This window comes from Balaenoptera borealis, assembly GCF_965194805.1.
Source record: "Balaenoptera borealis genome assembly, chromosome: 5".
In the NCBI taxonomy this organism is placed as follows: Eukaryota; Metazoa; Chordata; class Mammalia; order Artiodactyla; family Balaenopteridae; genus Balaenoptera; species Balaenoptera borealis.
The window spans coordinates 48,801,451-48,821,146 of NC_138862.1; the positions used below are offsets into that span (position 1 = coordinate 48,801,451).

Here is a 19,696-nt window from a genome sequence, read left to right on the forward strand (position 1 = left end):
AGAATAAACGACTAATACCAGCAACAACATGGATATATCATAAAAGCACTATGCTAAGTGAAAAAACCCAGACAAAAAAGGCTACATAATACATGCTTCTATCATAGGACAGTTTGGAAAGGACAAAACTGTAGGGACAGAAATCAGATCAGCAGTTACCAGGAGCTGGGAGTTGGGGGAAGGAATTAACTACAAAGGAGCACGGAATTTTCTGGGGTGATGGAAATGTTTTAAATCTTGATTAAAACTGACAAAATATTTCTCGGATAGGATGAAACAATGGGGTAGACAAATAGGAAAGAGAAATGACATCTTTAGGGTGTGTTTAAAATTTAGAAAGGTAAAAAAAGTCATTTGTTACATTCCTCTAGATTAAGCTATAACTGCAGAGGACTATTTAGTAATTAGCTGAAAGTATGTAATGTTAAAATAAGTAACATTTATCTTTAGGGTGCAGAGTGGAATAACAGGTATCCCAAGAACGGGGCACTCTGGAACGTCAAACCTGCCCTAAATGTGGTTTGAGGTCCAATCTCTGTAAGACAGAACAGGAAGAGTGTTTGCAGACAGTCTGGACAAAAAACTTCTCCTGTTTGATAAGTTAGTCACTTATAATATATTTATCTGAAGATTATTTAATAATAGATATATTAACAATAGTATAGGAAATTTCTTAAAGAACATTGGTGTAATTATGTTGCCTAAGGAAAAAGAGAAATAAGGATATTGAGAAAGTCAAAACTGTTTACATTTGAATGTAGATAAAAGCTTTTAGTCTTTGGAAGTTACTTCCTTATTTTATTAAACTGCAATAAAACAAAACTTTTGCAAACAAGATAACAAAATTGAACCTAGAAGCACTACGCTCCCACTTCTAATGAATGAGTCTAGAAGAGCAAAGTCATTTAAGAAGTGAGCCCCACAGCTGCCTTGTAGGAGAGGGGCCGGTGAGGATGAAGGGGTCCTACACTTCACGGACAGAGTGGGAAAACAATTCTAAAGGGGTTGATTGCAAGTCACAGTCGTGACTTTTCTAGTAGTACACTGCCTGTTTGGATGACGGTTTCAGATCTGACTCAATTTTTTGCCTTCCCTGACTTTTTCTTTGCCCACAGGATCCTTCACAAGTAGAACCTGCTTCAAAAGCCTGAAAGTTTTGCTTGCTTAATTAGGCGTGTTCATCAAGAGTGGATAAAGCAGTGGTAGGAAATGAGCTGTTTTTACTGCTAAAACAGCTGTTCCTTGGCAACTATGATAAATGCTCTGGGAAGGTCAAGTCCATGGTGCCTTGAATCTGCATGAAAGCAAGGATCACATGGGACCTTGTGATTTCCCGAATGATGATACATATTGGAAGAAGATTCTAGATCCAGACTGGAGTTTGGTCTGGGATGAGGGGCTAAGCAGGTCCCTTGTGACTTGTATCATCCAAGTAACCCAAGTAACCCAGATATTGACTGGCCAAGGAAATAGCCAACTGGATGGAAACTCCCTACCTAATTTTATGTTTTTGTTACATGCTTTGTTAATAAGGTCTTAGTAACTGACAATAAGTGCCTGTGATTTTTCTTTGTAATCGTTTTATAAACAATGGTATTTTTCAAGGGAGCAAATGAGTTCAGCTTAAAGCCCTGATAGCATCCATTAATGAAGTACACTATAGGTAAAATATAGTTAGAACATACTGAATGTTCTGGGAGAGTCCTAGTTTATGAATATGCTGTCTAGTTCTTCAAAAATATCTTTATATTTACCATGCATTCTGGTTTGGGGTTAGAAAAATTTGCTCACCCTCCACAGACAGCACATATAAAGAAATTTCCCACACGAAGTATTTTTTAAAAACTTAACACTTGTGGAAATGCCATAAAAATTTTTCATAATGGCAGAGAAGAGCCTGTCCAAAGTCTTTTCAATTCTTCCAAGCAAAATAAATCCCCTTTTTCTGTACGCCCCATTTCAGCTTTATTCATTCCGCAGTTATAGCCTTTATTACACTGTATTATCCTGTTTAGTTCATCTATTTCTTTTGCTACGATATAAACTCAGGGACAGTAACCGTTTTTCTTCTTTATAACTTCATGCCTCCTACTATAACATTAGGTGTTTATAAAATATTTGTTAGTTTGTTTTTCTGTAAGAGAGAAGAAATTTCACAAAGACCTAACCTGAAGATATAATTACATGAAGAAACTTCAGCATGAGGTCAAAGTTAGGGAAATGAGAGCCTGGCCTGATCCAGGTTTGTCCCAGGAGACCCATTTGCTCCTCAGGGGAATTTAGGGATGTAGGTTAGCTACAGAGTGGATCTTGGTTCTGGTTCTCCTAAAGCTGTCTTGGGTACAGGTTGACTCCTAAATGATAGCAGGACCAATACAGACCCACCCTTGGCCTAAGGCCAGCCCTGAAATCACCTCTGGAATGAATGACAAGGCCATTTACCAAGGCCTTGGAAAACGTGGTCCTTAAGCCACTCTAAACTACCAAACATTTTCCATGATTCCTTTAAAAGGTTATTTGTTCACATATTTTTCCCATTACTCTTTGATCAGCATTTATGCCGAGCTTTTTGTGGTCCTGAAAAGGTAATTGATCCAAAAACTCTCTTTCAGAATTTATTTCCACTTATCCTTTGCCTGTAGGCAAGACTATATTTTCAGAGCCATATGCCAATAAAGACTACATTTCTTATTCTATTTTTAATTCCACTTAAATATTCCTTTAAATTATAATAAAAAGGGCAGCAAACACACTCCCCTTGTTAATTACCTAATGTTGCACAATAAATTAGCCCAAAGCTTTGTGGCTTCAACAATGATAGCATTTGGAAGGAATGCTATTGTGGATCAGGAAGGAACATGGGAAGAGCTGGGTTAGGTAGATACGACTCAGAATCTCTCATGAGGTTGCAGTCGTGATATTGGCCAGGGCTGCAGTCAGCGGAAGGCTTGACTGAGGTTGGAGGATGCACTTCCAAGATGGCTCACTCATATGGCTAGCAAATTTGTGCTGGCTATGGGCAGGATTTCTCAGTCCCTCACCATGGGGACCTCTTCACAGGATTGCTTGAGTATTCTCATGACATGGCACCTGGCTTTCTCCAGATGTGGAGCTTCAGGGAAAGAGCAAGGTGTGAAGTGAACTACAATGTCTTTCATGACCTACCCTCCGGAGTCACACATGTTCACTTCACTTCTTCTGTACTCTAATGGATACACAGGCCAGCCACAATTCCATGTGTGAGGGGACTATACAAAGGGTAAGTACAGGAGGTGAAGGTCATTTTGAATTCTGTACTTCCACATTTAAATTTTTTTGCACCATATCAAAATCAATTACATAAACTGTGTATTCACAGCTTAGTTATGAAATTTGAGATTTTTTCATGAACCATCTCAAAGACCTTTTTGCATGTTTTATGAATATGGTGGTAATCCTTCCAGCCACTCACTTGATGCATCCTAATTCTAACTCAGTGAAAGGCATCTGCCTAGACATGTGGTTCTTAACTTTCATTGGCTCTTAGACTTTGTGAGAATCTTAATATCTAAAGACCAGCTGTGCCCCACCCCCAAAATGTACATAACCACAAATGTGCTATTTTACATACAACTGGAAGACTTTTATGGACTCCTGGAGCTAAGAAAAAGAACTCTAACTTGCAAGCAACATACGCAATGTTTTCAACTGGCTGCCAAATATAAATGTCACAGCTAATGTTCAACAAAAGGCTGATGCCCAGTATTAGCTGAAAGACTGGCTAGTTATCAAGTCTATGTAAGTCAAAATAACAGAGGACTTTCATGTGAAGTACCAAATTCACCTTTTGTTTCACAGTGGTATTTTTCTTAATTGACCTGGTAAAGTAAACTATTCATACTTTACAGTGGGCTATCTTGAGTTTGGGTTACACTTAACAGATGCTTCAGGCTAATATTAGGCATTAACTTTAATATACATATACACAAACAGAATGACTCACTAATATCTCATAATGTCACCCAAACCTTCCAGAGTTAAACATTACTCACCACCAAACAAGGTTAGTTAATGATGAATGCTGCTCATGCTTCAGCTAGCGATGCAAAAATATGGTTTCTAAGTATAAAGCCAGACAGAAGTTCATCACAAGAACTAGAGCTCTCGCTGTCTGAAGCTGAACATTTTCTACAGTCATGTATCATATAATGAACAAGTGAAAAGCACAGGTTCTCCAAATTTATAGAATTATAGTAAGTTAGCTAATTTCCTCTCAGCCACTTTCTTTGAATTAGTGCCCCAGTGCTTGGTACTGATTATATAAACAGATCAGTTTCTATAACTGTGTATTTCTCCATACACAGTTAATCTCATCAGAATCATCAGTGACAGTGTTTAACATGCAGATGATCAGACCTACTAAATTGGAATCTGGTGTGACTATAGTAAGGTTAGAGGGAGCGAAGGGCGGGGTTGGGGGAGGTAGAGCTCTGCATACTTAACAGATTCACTAAGTCGGTGGTTTGCAAAACATGGCCCCAGGACCAGCAGCACCAGCATCACCTGGGAACTTGTGAGAAATGTAAATTCTCTGGACCACCCCACCTCAGGTCTTGAATCAGAAACTCTAGGGATGGGGCGCAGCACGCTGAATGTTAACAAGATGATTCTGATGCTTGCTCAAGCTTAAGGACCACTGCACTCAGTGATTCCTTGCTCCTCAGTATAGTTTGAGAATGATCATCTCCAGGTTTGTTAAACAGCTGTATCTCAATGAAACAAAACTCATGGGTTCCTTTTCCTATTCCCATCTAAATATCTTCTACAACCAGGCCTTGTGGATGGATGTAGGCTGCAAGTACCATAAAGGAAGAAGGGTAGATGGGAGAGACCTTAGAAAAAAAGCAGATAAATGGAGGTACATGTTTCTCCATGTTGTTTGTTTAAAGAAACAAACAAGCAGTCTCACAAAATAAGAAAGTCCCTAGAAAGAGACATCCTTAAAAGGATCTTGACTCAGCTAATGTTTATCTTTTCATGTCATTTAAATTATTTGATAACATAACTTACAGGAAGTTTATTTAGTGTTAACATCTGTGGTTCCTTTGTGGCCTATGAACCTCTGGCCATGAAAAGGAATGTTTGAAATGGATGTTTCTGGGACACCAGAAAAACCTTACAGATGACATGTGAGCCATGGGTTATGATGACTTTGGAAAACACTACAGTAAATACTTGTTGTCTTAATTTTCTGACATAAGTGAAAACAGATGCTTGGATTGAATGGCCGGTGAAGAATAAGTGTTATATAATGCAATTCAGCTAACAAATCTAGGGTCTCCTAAAACTGAATGGTGTTCTTTGTAAACAGCTGAGAAAGGCACCTGAAAGTATTTGAGAAAGCACTGACACATTGGTGAAAAATTGTGAAAGTGGGACTTCTTGCCAAGTGTATGTGGAGAAAGAATTTTGACTAACCTAGATATGAAGTACTGTTACTTCTTTAAGTGATTCAAGGATATTTTTTATTAGTTATTCTGGTGATTCAGTTGTAATATCAATATTTTAAATTTGAGTTACTGTTCCCCAAATAGGATAGTAAAAACAATCACTTGCTCTAGTGAAAGGCTGTTTATAAAGAGTTTTACAACTAGGTTGTTCTGCATAAGAACAAAACTCTAAACCACACTAATACCAGTGTGTTAATCCATCAAAAATCAATGGTGAGTCACACCAAATTTAATCCATTCTAGGACTTTCATCTATTTCATATTTATGTTTTTGATTTGTATTACAAGGAGAACAAATACAACAATGCAGCATGGCACATACATGTGTAAGCACATAAACCTGTATCTGGAAATGTAATTATATATATATATATATATATATATATATATATATATATATATGTATATGTATATGAAATGCCACAACTGTGATCCAGTTGCAAATTAGAGGATCACATTTCATGGGGACAGTTGACACAGAAACTCAGTTTCATGGAAACGTTGGCTACAAATCAAATGAAGAGAAACATGGCATTCGAACTTAAGAGCCAACTCGAGCCACTGGAAAAGGCAAAGTTCTCTGCAAGTTCTTGAAAATATCAAACACCAACAGCTACCCTGGAACAAAAATCCAGGAACAAATAAAAAAGTGACCTTACAAAATAACACTATGATATCTGGCATTTATCATGCATATGTTATTGCCATAATTCATGGGACATACTAACTTATGCCATATTCAAAACCATTTAAGAATGAACTATGGTGTTAATATACAGTATGGTTTGTCTCATCTGGTATGCACAGAGCTTATCAAATTAATGTAAATTTGTGCTTTTTGCAGGCTTGCTGATGCCAAGATAAATGATCAGGAAACCATGATATTTTCAATCAAGTGGAACGTTTAGCATGACATAGAAACACCCATTCCTGCCTTGAAAAAAAATACAAAGTGTGCATTGTCTTCCAAAGGGCTGATTCCTGCTGAATCCAAACAGATGAAGAGTCAACTGTGAGGTGAGGCCTAGGGCCAAAGTGGCCAGTGGCAGAGGTTAGGGGTGGAAGCCAGGAGAATGTTCTGAGGACTCATGGTGTTGAGAGAAGAGGGAAAGAGGAAAGGAGGGAATTCAAAAGGAAAGAGAGAGAGAAGGAGACTGAAGGGAAAGAAGGATTACGAACAAAAAGAGGGAGGACAGAGAAAAAACAAAAGAGTCTCATTAGGGGACTGATCAGTCATCTCATCAGACCAACCGAGTACCTGAGAGCTGACCAACAGACCAGGCATCCAGGAGAAAGTCAAATCACACAGAACCACATCCCAAGCGTATGTGGAGGAAAAAATGACCAAGGACCATGATTTGTGCTCCTAGTTCTTCCACAATAAAACGTAAATCTTCTCTGAGCAAAAGCTTCCAAACCCCTGCGGGAGAGTTGGCCAGGGGAACAGGAGCTTCTGGTGGCAAGAATTGTGTTTAAAAACCCACAGCGCCGTGGCTCCCGTCTTCAGGCCCTGGGTCACTGTGAGGCTGACACCCCACAGGCCCAGACACATGAGACTCTGACTTGCAGCAACAGAGCATTCTTTTAGCTCCGCCTCTTCTCAGGAAACGTCCAGAAGACAAGAGTGTCCAGATCCTTCTTTAGCTGCCAGGGCAGGTGAAGAGTTTTCAAAATTGTGTCTGGCCTTCCACATCTCCTCTTACTTAGGTTAAGAAAATTACTACCAAAAACCATTAAAGTCACCCTAGTATTATTATTTATTAGTGGAAGCTAAAAAGAGAACTGGTATTTTTATTATTCCCTTTTTTCAGGGAAGCAGATCTGATGTTCAGAGAGATCAGGTCACTTGCCAGGCTCACACTGACTCCAATACTTTACCCACTAGCCCCTATTGCTATTTCCCAATATTTATCCTCCCAATTCATAACAAAACTACAGTTTAGGGTAAACCTCAATGGCAGAACATGGCCAGCATCACTTTCCTTCTAATTCTAGTAAAAGCATGAGTAATTAGAGAATTATTCTGTGACAGCAGGATCGTTGGGGTATTTAAAGAGGATGAGCCAAGAGAGGAAGGGAGGGGCCCTTCTTCAGATCATCTGATACATGATCCCAAACTTACTGGATAGAGATGCTTTAACTCCATCTGGGAACGTGAAAGGAGAAGGAAACTCTGTCCTGAATCCCTCACCGGCATATCTGTAACAGCACTGAATTCCAGAGTTCTCTGCCAGCATGACTTTGGCAGTCACCCCAATCCCCTCCTTCAATGAGAGAATCTGCTGCTCTCAGAGAAGGAAGGCCTGTTAAGACTCGCATGCCCACACACGTGTGCACAGCAGACTCTCAGCAGGGTCCTTGGAAAACCAGAATGTTTTCTTATCAGCTAACAGATTGGAAAAATCAAAGGATGGCATTAAAGGAGGAAGGAAATCTGAAACTCCACTTTGGCATCTTGGAAGCAATGTACCCCCAGCTTCGTCCTATCAGGGGTTCATTCTCCACTCAGAGAGATCTTTCATTTTATTGGAGACACAGCAGAATACACTTCAAAGATATTTCAGATTATAAATCATCCTACGCGCTCATAAATTACCCTTAACGTAAAGCACAAAGAAGATGGGCTGGAATGTATATGGTAACATGCACAATTAAAGGAACAATTTCCAAAGGCAATTCACATAACCCGGACCTTTGGAATGGGGGAAATTTATTCAATGTTTTCTCAACTCGTATTTTGCATTGACTGGGATCATAGGGTGCTTGTTCTTAACATATTACATAAATTCATTTTTTCTTCTTTATGTACATAGGTATCACTTAAAGCTAGTGCATGACAACACAATGGAATAGCTTAACCCCTGCAGATTTTAAGAAAATGAGCTTTGTGTGGCCAACGTGTATTAGTTTTAAATAGAACTAATTTCAAACTCCTGAAAGCAGGAAATGTCTAAATCATCCTTATAATCCTAATATGATGATTTAAAAATTATTTTCTTTTTAAATTGTATTTCTTTTTTAAGTTAATTTTATTTTTTAAATAAAAATATTTAAATATTTAAGTATGTCACTCCCCCACCACTGGTAACCACTAGTTTGTTCTCCATATCTGTGAGTCTGCTTCTTTCTCGTTATATCCACTAGTTTGTTATATTTTTTAGATTCCACATATAAGTGATATCATATAGTATTTGCCTTTCTCTGTATGACTTATTTCACTTAGCATAATGTCTTCCAGGTCCATCCATGTTGCTGCAAATGGCAAAATGCCATTCTTTTTTTATGGCTGAGTAATATTCTACTGTGTGTGTGTGTGTGTGTGTGTGTGTGTGTGTGTGTGTGTACCAATAATCTTAATGTGATGGTTTTTTTAAAGTTAATTGAATGACAGAATAAGCAAATGTAAGTCCAGTCCTGAAAAACACAATCAGCCATAGCTTCTCAGATCTAACCTCTGAGATTTTGTAAAAGTAGACATTTGAACTTATGTTCTAACACCAAAAACAAATGTTAATCTCAATTTTAAACATTTTCATATTTTATTTGGCCTGAGAAGGAAGTTTAAAATGCTTCCAAATAATGCTTCAAAATCCAGGAACAAAGTAGCACAAAAGAAAAATCACCTTTAAGTTTGTTTTAAAACTTAAATAATAAAATAATTCACTTGCAACTTTTAAATTTTACCCTGCACTCATCCAGAAATATTTATCAAGCACTTACACATGCAAATTTTCAAAACCTGTAGATCAGTGGTCCTCAACTCTGGCCACATTAAAATCACCTGAGGAATTTTTAAACTCTCCCATCCCAGACCAATTAAATCATAACTGAGTAGAGGACCAGAACAGTACTGATATTTTTGAAAACTTTGTTATTCTAATGCATGGGTTACAACTGCTGAGGATAGATGTTATAGTATTTATACTCATAGTTAACTTATTTTTAAAGTAAACATTGAGTTGCTATATCATAGGTGAAGCTTAAATTAGACCTCAATTTTCTCTAAAATTAATTTCTAATCTGACCAGAAGGTGCTTGGACTGGGTCGATTTGGTCTGATTTTCTAGTGTATGGCTTTAGATGTATAGTCCTTGGTTGGAGAGCAATAATGAAACTTCTATGAAGGCATCACATCTCCTATCTCCTTTCCAGAATTCCACAGGGAGGGATGTTAGTTGACTTCACAGCCTGCTACACTGAGAAGGCCTAAAAACCTCAGACTAGCTTTAAGGCTCCCAAATTTCTACCAAAATCACTGGGAATATAAGTCAGGGTTTGGTTAGATCACGGAAACCTACAACACACTATAAAAATCTCACTGTGGAATGTTCTTGGTGGGGAACCCAAGCGAAAATTATGAGCAGTGGGGTAAGTCCTGATTCAGTCTTGCTGTCCACAGAACTTTTACAAAGTAGCCTGAGACCTTGAAGTTTACCCTTCTCACCATGTACCTCCAAGGCCTTTGGGACATCCCAACACAAGAAGAGACTGTGGGTTATTCTCTATAGAAAATACTCGACAGGGTATTCTAGTATTAACATTCTACAAGGTTCTGGGTGTCACATTAAGAATATATTTTGTGTACAACCTAAATTTTGTGTTTTGATTTCTAGGGCATATGGAAGAATTGTTGTTGTATTCATACCAAAAAGGATCTGAAAGAAGCTCCTTTAGTTTAACCAGTTGTCTCCATCACATCCACTGCTAGAAGTATACTTTCATCCTCCAAACAAAAATTTAATTCGATCTTACAGCAACTCCTCCATATACTGGAAGAGCCACTCAGTGATATTTCAGAAACATATTTTATGGGGACTGTATCATCAACTTCATAGGTGTTAATTGCTTAATATTTGTACATTTTGTCAAAGAGAACTTTCATTTTGTCTTACGTTTTCTCTTTTTAAGAGATGATGGCAGCTGAGTCTTACAAGGAAAGAAAAGTTTCTATTTTGGGGGCATTTACTTTGCATACTGCTTTACATGGGATTGACCACACTTGAGGAATCTAGGCATTGACTGGCCTTTTATATACAGAAAATAGGGTCCACATTGAGCGCTGAATATATACCTTGAGTCTTTGTAGTAGTAAGATATTTATCTCAATTCTCAGGGATTTCCTACAACAACTCCAACCATGGAGGCACACAAATTGGTTAGTTTGCCTGCTGGGCATCTGCCACTAAAGGCTGAACTCTGTGAGAAGTAGATGGGGTGTTAATGCCCAAACCAGTATATTTTTCTGGAGTTAGATTTCCTGTATTCATAGTTCCACTATATCATTTACTAGCTGTGTGACTTCAAGCAGCCATTGGCCGTTTTGTGGTGGGTAGACTCTAAGATAACCCCCAATAATCCCCATCTCCCATTATTGGGTAATCCTCTTGTGTGACAGGACCTGGAAGTTGCTTCTATCCAATAGAATATGGCAAAGGTGATGGGTTGCCACTTCCATGATTAGGCTGTATTGTAATTTCCGTCTTGCCTGCAGACGCATCTGGGCTTGTACACCTTGATGAAGCAAGAGGCCATAATAGAGAAGCCCATGTGGCAAAGAAAAGAGGTGACCTCTGGCCAACAGCCAGTACAGAAATGAGGCCCTTAAACCAATGATCCTCAGGGAACTGAACTCTACCAATAGCCACAAGAACTTGAAAGGTGATCCTTTCCCAGTTGAGACTTCAGATGAGACCTGAACCTGGCTAACACCTCTGTTGCAGCCTTGTGAAAGACCATGAAGGGGACGACCCAACTAAGCCAGACGCAGACTCCTAACCCACAGAAACAGTGAAACAAAAAATGTGTGATGTTTTAAGCTGCTAATTTTGTAGTAATTTATCATGCAGTAGACGATAACATATTCTTTAGGCTTAGTTCCTCATCTGTGAAATGGGGATAATAATATATATTCCATAGGTGTAAGGATAAAATGAGACAATGTATGTAAACACTTAGCATTAAACAGCATGCCTGATACTTAGTAATACGGTTGTTGTCATAGTCTTTAAATGTTATTTTAACAGAATGTACATATTTAAACCATTGTTTTTCTTTTTTTAGCGTGTTCATTCTTTGGCTGATACTATTTATTTTTATATTTTTATTTTACTACTCTAGTAATGTCTCACATTAGATTATCCTATTAATTTTTTAATTTTACATTTATTTTTAGATCACTTTTATTAAGTTCATCTATTTACTTTCCATATTCTCCCTTGCTTTTATACCTGCTTTTATAAATGGCAATCAGGAATCAGGTAAAAGGGAAATCATTCTGAGGATGGTGACCCAGATAGAATAGTTGGTCACATTTGCTTAATGCCCCTCCCTTCATTAGACACCTCATTTTTGTCTTAAAGAAATATTCTGTCAACACACACTAACCTATAAAAACATTTTAACTGTCTTTTCTATAATACAGTATCAATGAATTCGTCTATTCTCAAGTGCTACCCTGTGCCTCATTAACTTTTTCTTTTAATAAATGTATTTATTTATTTATTTATTTTTGGCTGCGTTGGGTCTTTGTTGCTGCACGCGGGCTTTCTCTAGTTGCAGTGAGCGGGAGCTACTCTGTTGAGGTGCGCAGGCTTCTCATTGAGGTGGCTTCTCTTGTTGCGGAGCACAGCCTCTAGGCACACGGGCTTCAGTAGTTGTGGCATGCAGGCTCAGTAGTTGTGGTGCACGGGCTTAGTTGTTCCACAGCATGTGGGATCTTCCTGGACCAGGACTCGAACCCATGTCCCCTGCACTGGCAGGCGGATTCTTAACCACTGCACCACCAGAGAAGCCCCTGCCTCATTAACTTTTGAGAGCGAGAGATAGAGACTAAAATTCCTTAATATTTAGTATCTCAGCCTGATATAGCAGTCTATAAGACTAAACTAAACTAGTGAACGTGTAATTAGCACAGAGACACCTTATTTTTAAGCACTGGGTTCTAAACATGATAGTCTTAGCATCCAAAAACTATATTTGATCAATTTTTACATTCCTAATACAAGTTTCTTTTATCACAGGGGCTGGATCTCATTCAGTTTTACCTAGTAGACAGTGCTTGAATAGACAAATAAATCTATACAACTGCCAAGAAACTAGAGCTGTAGAAAATGCTAATATAATTCCCCTGTGGTTTTCAGACTTGTTTGTTTTCTTTTAGCAGTGGAACCATTTTTTCCTAATGTACTCTTTAATACAGTCCCACCAATATGTAAATGTATACTACTCAAATAAAAGCAGAAATCCACCCATCAGGGTTCTTTGCCCTCCCCACTATTCTTCCCCCAAACTCCTTGTTCTAAGATGGAAAAGACCCTCCCTGGCTCTTTACAGGTATTAACCACCCTCTGGAGAAAGGGACTGGGTCACTGGAGTGACACATTCTTGTTTTGTCAAAGTGAGGTTGGTAGCGCTCCGAGGAGAGTGAGAGCTCGACTCCAGGTGAGTGGCTGGGAAAATTTAGAGTAAGACATGAGCCCTCTTCTCCAAAGACAATCTGCTACTTCTGCTTTGTAATCAATCTTGGGGAGTCAAGACAGTTAGAGACAAGGAAGACACAGTCACATCCAGTGTGGACTCAGTCTTGGCTTTCCCTCTGGGTACTTTAACACCTGCTGAGCTCTGGCCCCTGGAAGTGGCCTGGGCTCTGGCCATGCAGCTACCCCTGTCGGGAAGGCCCTTCCACTACTCTCCTCCTTGCCCCAGTGTATGTTTGTCTTCCAGGCTCCTACTTGGGTGCCTTATCCCCACATAATTTTTGACCCCTCTAGTCTGGATTGGGTCCTTTCTGATTGTTCTCAAAGTTCTTTGTGCTTCAGCCAAATCAGAGGATGTTCTTACTCTAATGTAATTATTCCTTTACAACCCTGTCTTCTCCGTCAACTGGTCAGGAAGACAGGTATCAAGCCTTGTCTTCCCAGCCTCAGTGCTCTGCATATACATGGAATACAGTTTGTTACTTGAACAAATTAACATATCTTTATGTAGAGCAAGGAACTGATATTACATAGAAATTAAAGGTATGGTCTTTTGCCACTTGCTGGCTGGATGACTTTGGGCAAACACTTTGAGGTACAATTTTATCCTCTGTAAATTGAGAGTTAATAAAATACCTGCTTTATAGGGGAACTTCGAGCATTTAGTTAGTTTTCCACATTAAAAATATTTAGCCCTAAATTACCACAAACAATATGAGCTCAAATAATGTTATCTATAATAATAGTGATGAGTTATTGATAGCTATGAGAGTTACTTTTATTAACATGATCTGCCCTGCGATTTTTTTTCTCCTTGGAGTCAGAGATTTCTACCCTGTCAGGTAACAACCTGAGGCCAAAAGCCAGCTGCCTCCTCCCTCTGCACTAGCCAAGAGTCACAGCCAAGAGCCTCATTCCCTCGGGCCATCTGATCACACTTGTATCGGAGATGCTCCTCTCTGGTTTTCCTCACACCTACATCAGGAGGACTGATAGAGCTGGCTAGAAATAGTAGCCTTTACCTTCTAACTGACTGCAATTTTCCAAACACAGGAGTTTCTGCAGAGGTGTGTCAAGCCTCTCATGTCCCATTATATGCTTTTTTTTTTTGGCTCCCTTCACTACATACATATTGTTTTCTGTGGTTTTTATTTCTGCCTGTATGCCAGGAAAAAAAAAAAGTTCTGTGGTGCCAAGAATAAAGAATCCTAGGGGTATCTGGAGCACAGGGGCTTTCAAGGGTATAAAACAATGTGGGAATTCTTCTTCAGGGCCTGTGTATTATGGTCTAATTCTCCTCCTGAAAAACAAGTTCAAGAGGATCTCTCCTGGAGGATCTGTGAGGCTTTATCAGTCCCCACAGAAAAGCTGATCCTAGGGCAAAGGTGCAGCTTTCCATAGACAAAAGCAGTGTTTGAACTTGACAGTCAAACATTGGGTTGAGGAAGTTCGGGCTGGAAAACAGTAGAGTCCTTCTCTCATTGTCCTGCAGAGCAACACAACTCCCTTGCCCCACCTTTCACCAAGAACATGCCACCTCATTTGCTACCCTCCCAGAGGTTTGTCAGATAGTCTGGACACAAGATCACATATTATTTGGTGTGCATATTTTTTTCGGTATTGATCTACTTTTCTGCAACCCAATAAACATTATTTTTGAATACCTGTTATACGTCAGACCCTTTACTAAAAGTTTTGTGACTCTTACCTCATTTACTCCTAAAATACTGTAAGACAGTTATCATTATTCCCATTTTACAGATAAGAAAACTGAGGCTTAGCAAAGGTAAATGATTTGCCAAAGAACATAGTCATCAAGGGGTAGGGAGGAGAAGAGGTCCATTAATAATATTCTCAAACTTTATTCTAAGCTTTTAAAAAGTAACAAAGACTCTTGCAGTACCTTATTTTCTATAACAAAGTATGTGGTTATGTATTTAAGTATGCATAAGACACGTAAGAAGTGATTTCTTATTTAAAAAATAATTTCTTTTCCCTATAGTCAGCTGTATTTATATTTATCAACTATACGCCCCCCCCCACACACACACACACGCAGCAGACAGGTTCTAGGGAAAATGTGAAGATTAGGATAATGTTTAAAATCTTTACAAGAAACCTTTTATTCAAGGGAAGGACAGCATTCATATGTACACTACAGAACTTAACTCCTAAGATTTGGGTCAGAACAGGGCAGAACACAGATATCCAGTCAGGAACCTGGGATCCAGTCCTGGTTCTGTCATCAATGTGGGAAAGTTACTAAATCTCCCTGCATTTGGGTGCCTCCATTTGTAAAATAAATGGTTATACTGGTCAATGGTTCCCAAATATTGACCTGTGATGAAGTTTTCATCAGTCTGTGGTAAAATGAGAAAAATAAAACAATGGACTTATTTGTATCAATTCATTTGTTTTATAAATCTGTTAAAATGGTTAGCTTTTATGAGCAATGGGGGTTTCCCTCCTTTGAACATTCTCACATGGCGTAATTCAAGTATGTCCTCTATAATGGGACCCTGATATTAAAAAGAATATGTATTTTTATGGGTCCATAAATCCAAAGATCTGGGAAACCCTAGCCTAGGTGATCACTAACGTCCTTCCTAGCTCCAAAATTCTATACTCTTCTTAAATGACAAATGATATTTAACTAACTCTAAAGTAGGAAGGAAAAAGAAAAGAAAAAACCTTTTATCTCTTTTTTTTCTTATTTATCTCAGTATTTTCCCAAATGTGAAAAATAAGCCCCTGGCAAGATATAATAGCTATTCCACTAGAAAAAGGACTCTTAGTCAAACGAGTTTGGGAAACAATGGGTTAAAAAGGTGGGACAGTTTTCTTTACCGAGAAATTTTCAGAACCTGTCAAGTTCTAAAGTCTGTTGTGACCCCACCCCAGAACAGAAAAAAGCATGAATGCTCCCCAAGTAATTGATGGGAAGAAGATGTCTGCCCCAAACCCCTTTTGAGGACAGTATACCTATTCCTGGAATGCAGTTTGAAAAAAGGCAACTTCAGCTAAAAGAAAGTCCCTCGGTAGCTTCAATGATAAAGAAAAAACATAGCATTAGAGACAAGGAGACTTGTCATTTATTTTATAATTATATTAATTTGATAGGTTTTTTTTTTCAAATTACTGAACCTATGGATATTTTTTTAAGTTACAAAAGAAACCCGGATGAAAATACTTCAGATTAAAGTGCAATGAGCAAGACAAAAGTTTTGTGGCTGTTTTTGACAATTTTTTTTTTACCATAACAAATAAAGGAAAATTGTGTCATGAGATTTGCATCTAGTGATTGCAACATGATAATTAAAACATTTGGAATTTGCATCAGTCTGCAGTCACAAAATTATGGCTATCATCCCTACACAGTAAATACAAGGTAAAATAAAAACATTTGTAGGTATTAAGCCTGAGAAAAACTCCAGACTTTTCTCAGATGGTGGGTCCTTGTTAAATATTGTAGCAGTAGGAACAGTTAACTCTGAATGCTTGTGGCTCATGACTGATTTATTTAAACACTTTTACTATGATCAAGAAATAGAATGCTTGATAGAAGAGAAAGATCTAATAGTGTATATTTTTATTTTATTTTATTTTATTTTGCAGAGTTATCTTAGAGTTGAAAAGGTTTACTCAGCCATTTTTATTGCTTTTTATATCATCATGTGAAATATCAACTAGCCAAACCCTTCAGCCTTCACACTCTGGATTCAAGTTTCACTGAACACACTGAAGAGAGAATGGTTTTCACTTGGGACAAGATGATCTTGGAGCAAACTACCCGGAGGGAGGACCTAGCAGGATCTTTGGATATTCTGACCTGAACAATCTTTCTTTCCGACTCTATGCACAGCAGGGTTTTGACAAGCCCATGGCTCTGCATTGCCTCTGATATTTTCCATCATAACTGTATGAAAATTCCAGCCTGTTTTTCCTAATCCTGCTGACTACAGCAGTCTGCAACCATAAAAAGCCTTCACAGACCTGAAGTTGGCTTAGAAAAGCGCCTCTGCAAAGGAGCAAAAAAATACATGCAACATTTGTGTTCAAAGATAGGAGAGAGGTGAGCTCTTGTTTTGGTGCTGATGGGCTCAAGAGATTGTTTTTAGAGTCTAAGTTAAGACATTTTCATTTTCTTCTGATGACATTTGTAAACAAAATACCAACACTAAAATGAGAGCAATTTAGCCAGGAAAAGGGGGAGTGTCATGTCCAGCAGATCAAACCCTCTTCCAAATTCCACCAGAGAGAAGTGTCTATATATCAGCACATGACCGTTCTTTGTTGGTGTGCCCTGCCTAGAGTCCTTCAGCCTCCAAGCTAACAGGTATGTGTGAGGTTTACACAAAAGATTCTAGGTTTCAAATTAGCTTCTTTTAAACCTTCAGCTAGCACTGATTTCGTCTCTGAGGAGGGGGATAAAAACACCAAACAAGTCTTTTCAGCAGACTATATAATACCCATCTATACAAAACAATTCAATATACAAATGCTGTAGTTGAAGCTATACCATTCAAGCTACTGTGAACATCTGCTAAATCTAATAAGAAGTTGGTTTTCATCTTTTGCAATAAAGAGATCCAACTGAAAAGTAAATAGAGGGGGGCGTGGGGAAGCAAAAGTTTAAGCTACTTCTCCACACATTTGAATTTTGACTCTCCGAGAAGAACTCTATTCCCCCCCCATCTGGCAAAGCAGATCACATTTAATACCAACATTTAAAAACTAGTATCTTTTAAACATTATTTTGAAAACACAAAACATCAGAGCTACTTGCCTTTTGGCAATTTCTGTGCATTTCCCAGGGCTAGTGCAATACTTCCACAGAGAAGTAGACACCCCAAGCTGGAGAGCATGTTGCATTTGCCACCTCACACGGGGAGTGATGCTGGTGGGAGTCTCGCAACCCTGGAGCTGCATTTAAGTGGACTGTCTCTCGGTGACAGAGGAGGGCGGCTGCACTTAGCTGTGCTGTGGGCTTACTCACAGGGGGTGGAGACAAAATGACATCACACCCTTTCCCACACACACATCAAAAAAAAAAAAAAAAAACGCACAGCAGCAAAAACATATCATCACATTTCCTGCTAGGTTGTAACTGTCTGTCTCTTCTCTTCCCTCTATGATATAAAACTTGAAATTATGGTCAAACAATATTTATGAAAGAAAAAGTATTTGGGCAGTTTTGAAGCATGTGATGAACTCTTTTTAAAAATCCAGAAAAGACATCTTTAAAACCATTGGAACGTTAAAAATATAAAATGAAACTTTATTAGGAAGGAAACTGTTTTTAATTATCTGGTAAACCAATCCCATTCTTCTTTCAAAGGGGAGTAAGCTCATAAAAATTCACTTTGAACCATTTTGAAGTTCCAATATCATGAGAAACTTTTAAGAGTAAGTCATTGGCTACACAGCTATTCATTATATATAATACACATGCATGCATTCATAGACATACACACAGATATATATTGGGTTGGCCAAAATGTTCGTTTGGGTTTTCCCCGACTGATGTTACAGGAAAACGCGCACAAACTTTTGGCCAACCCAATACATATGGATATTCTATAGATGTGGAGATATAGAGAAATCACTATCACTAATTGATCCCCAGCTCTGGGACAGGCTCTGTAATAGTGTCTTTACCTACATTATTGCATTTTAATCCTCACAGTGACCACACAGGAGATCTTGTGTTATCTCTCTTTCACCAGTGAGAAAAAACAGCCTCAGAGAGGTTAAGAGTCCTGACCAAGGCAGTGTATTCTAATGGTTAATGATTTGGATGGGCTTTGGAGTAGAATTGGCTGGGTATAAACTTGGATGCTATGTGCCTTTGAACAAAATTCTCCGTCTATATCTCATCAACACTGGTTACATTTAAGGGCTTGCTCCACGCCAGGCACTGATCTGATCAATTCACATCTATTCATATGTATTCCTTAAAATAACCTAGGAGACAGACATTGCCATCACCCCCACTATACAGAGAAACTGGGCATAGGGAGGTTAAATGAAAGGCCCAAGGTCACGGTGCTAGTAAGTAACAGACCTGGCATTTTAATCAGACAGTTTAACCCCAGAGCTTCCACTCTTCATTACTACACTTTAAATTGAAAAATAGAGATGACAGTACCAATTTCACAAACTTGCTAGCAGGACTTTTGGACAGTACTTACCATGGTGCCTGGCACACAGGAAGCATATCATAAATGATAGTCAATGAAAACAACAAAAATAATGACAATAATAAATCCCCCAATTAAGCAGAACTACGATTCTAACCCAGGTACATCTACCTCCAAAGGCCATGTGTATCCTCTCTCCCGCTACATCACATGACCCCAAATACAGGCATTGCTGGAATGACTGGGTTAATAAAGCACTTTAAATGTTGTCAGTACATTTAAATCAACTCTTTGAAAATAGCTTATTTCATGAGGTTGCTGTAGCTGAACCAAAACAGTAAAAGGGAAATGGAATAATGGTGGTCCAATGAAATTCTAGTCAAAAAACTTACTAAAAGAAAAAAAGACACACTGAAGAGATGGCCCCGTCTTCCAAATAAAGCGTGAGAAGGCACATCGTTAAAGTCATTTAGAGCTGGCCCCGGCTAAGCTTCCAGCACAGGAATGCTCTGGCACTGGCTACGAGGGGATTGGGTTATTTAACAGGTCTTTTTCGTCTCTAATTTTTTACTTGAATAGGCAGCTCTCTCAA

General features: G+C 38.6%; 1 protein-coding gene across 37 annotated transcripts in view; it reads right to left on the minus strand.

Moving 5' to 3' along the window:
• Positions 1 to 17,949, minus strand: part of ABI3BP (ABI family member 3 binding protein) — a 272,400-nt gene extending 254,451 nt beyond the window's left edge. For all 37 annotated transcript variants that reach the window (XR_014244699.1, XR_014244700.1, XR_014244701.1 and 34 more), the window contains exon 1: positions 17,751 to 17,949. Coding sequence is in view for 34 of the 37 variants with exons in the window: in XM_082392047.1 (XP_082248173.1) it covers positions 17,751 to 17,829 (79 nt within the window). In the remaining 3 variants the exon portion in view is untranslated. The remainder of the gene's footprint in view (positions 1 to 17,750) is intronic.
• Positions 17,950 to 19,696: the final 1,747 nt, after the last annotated feature.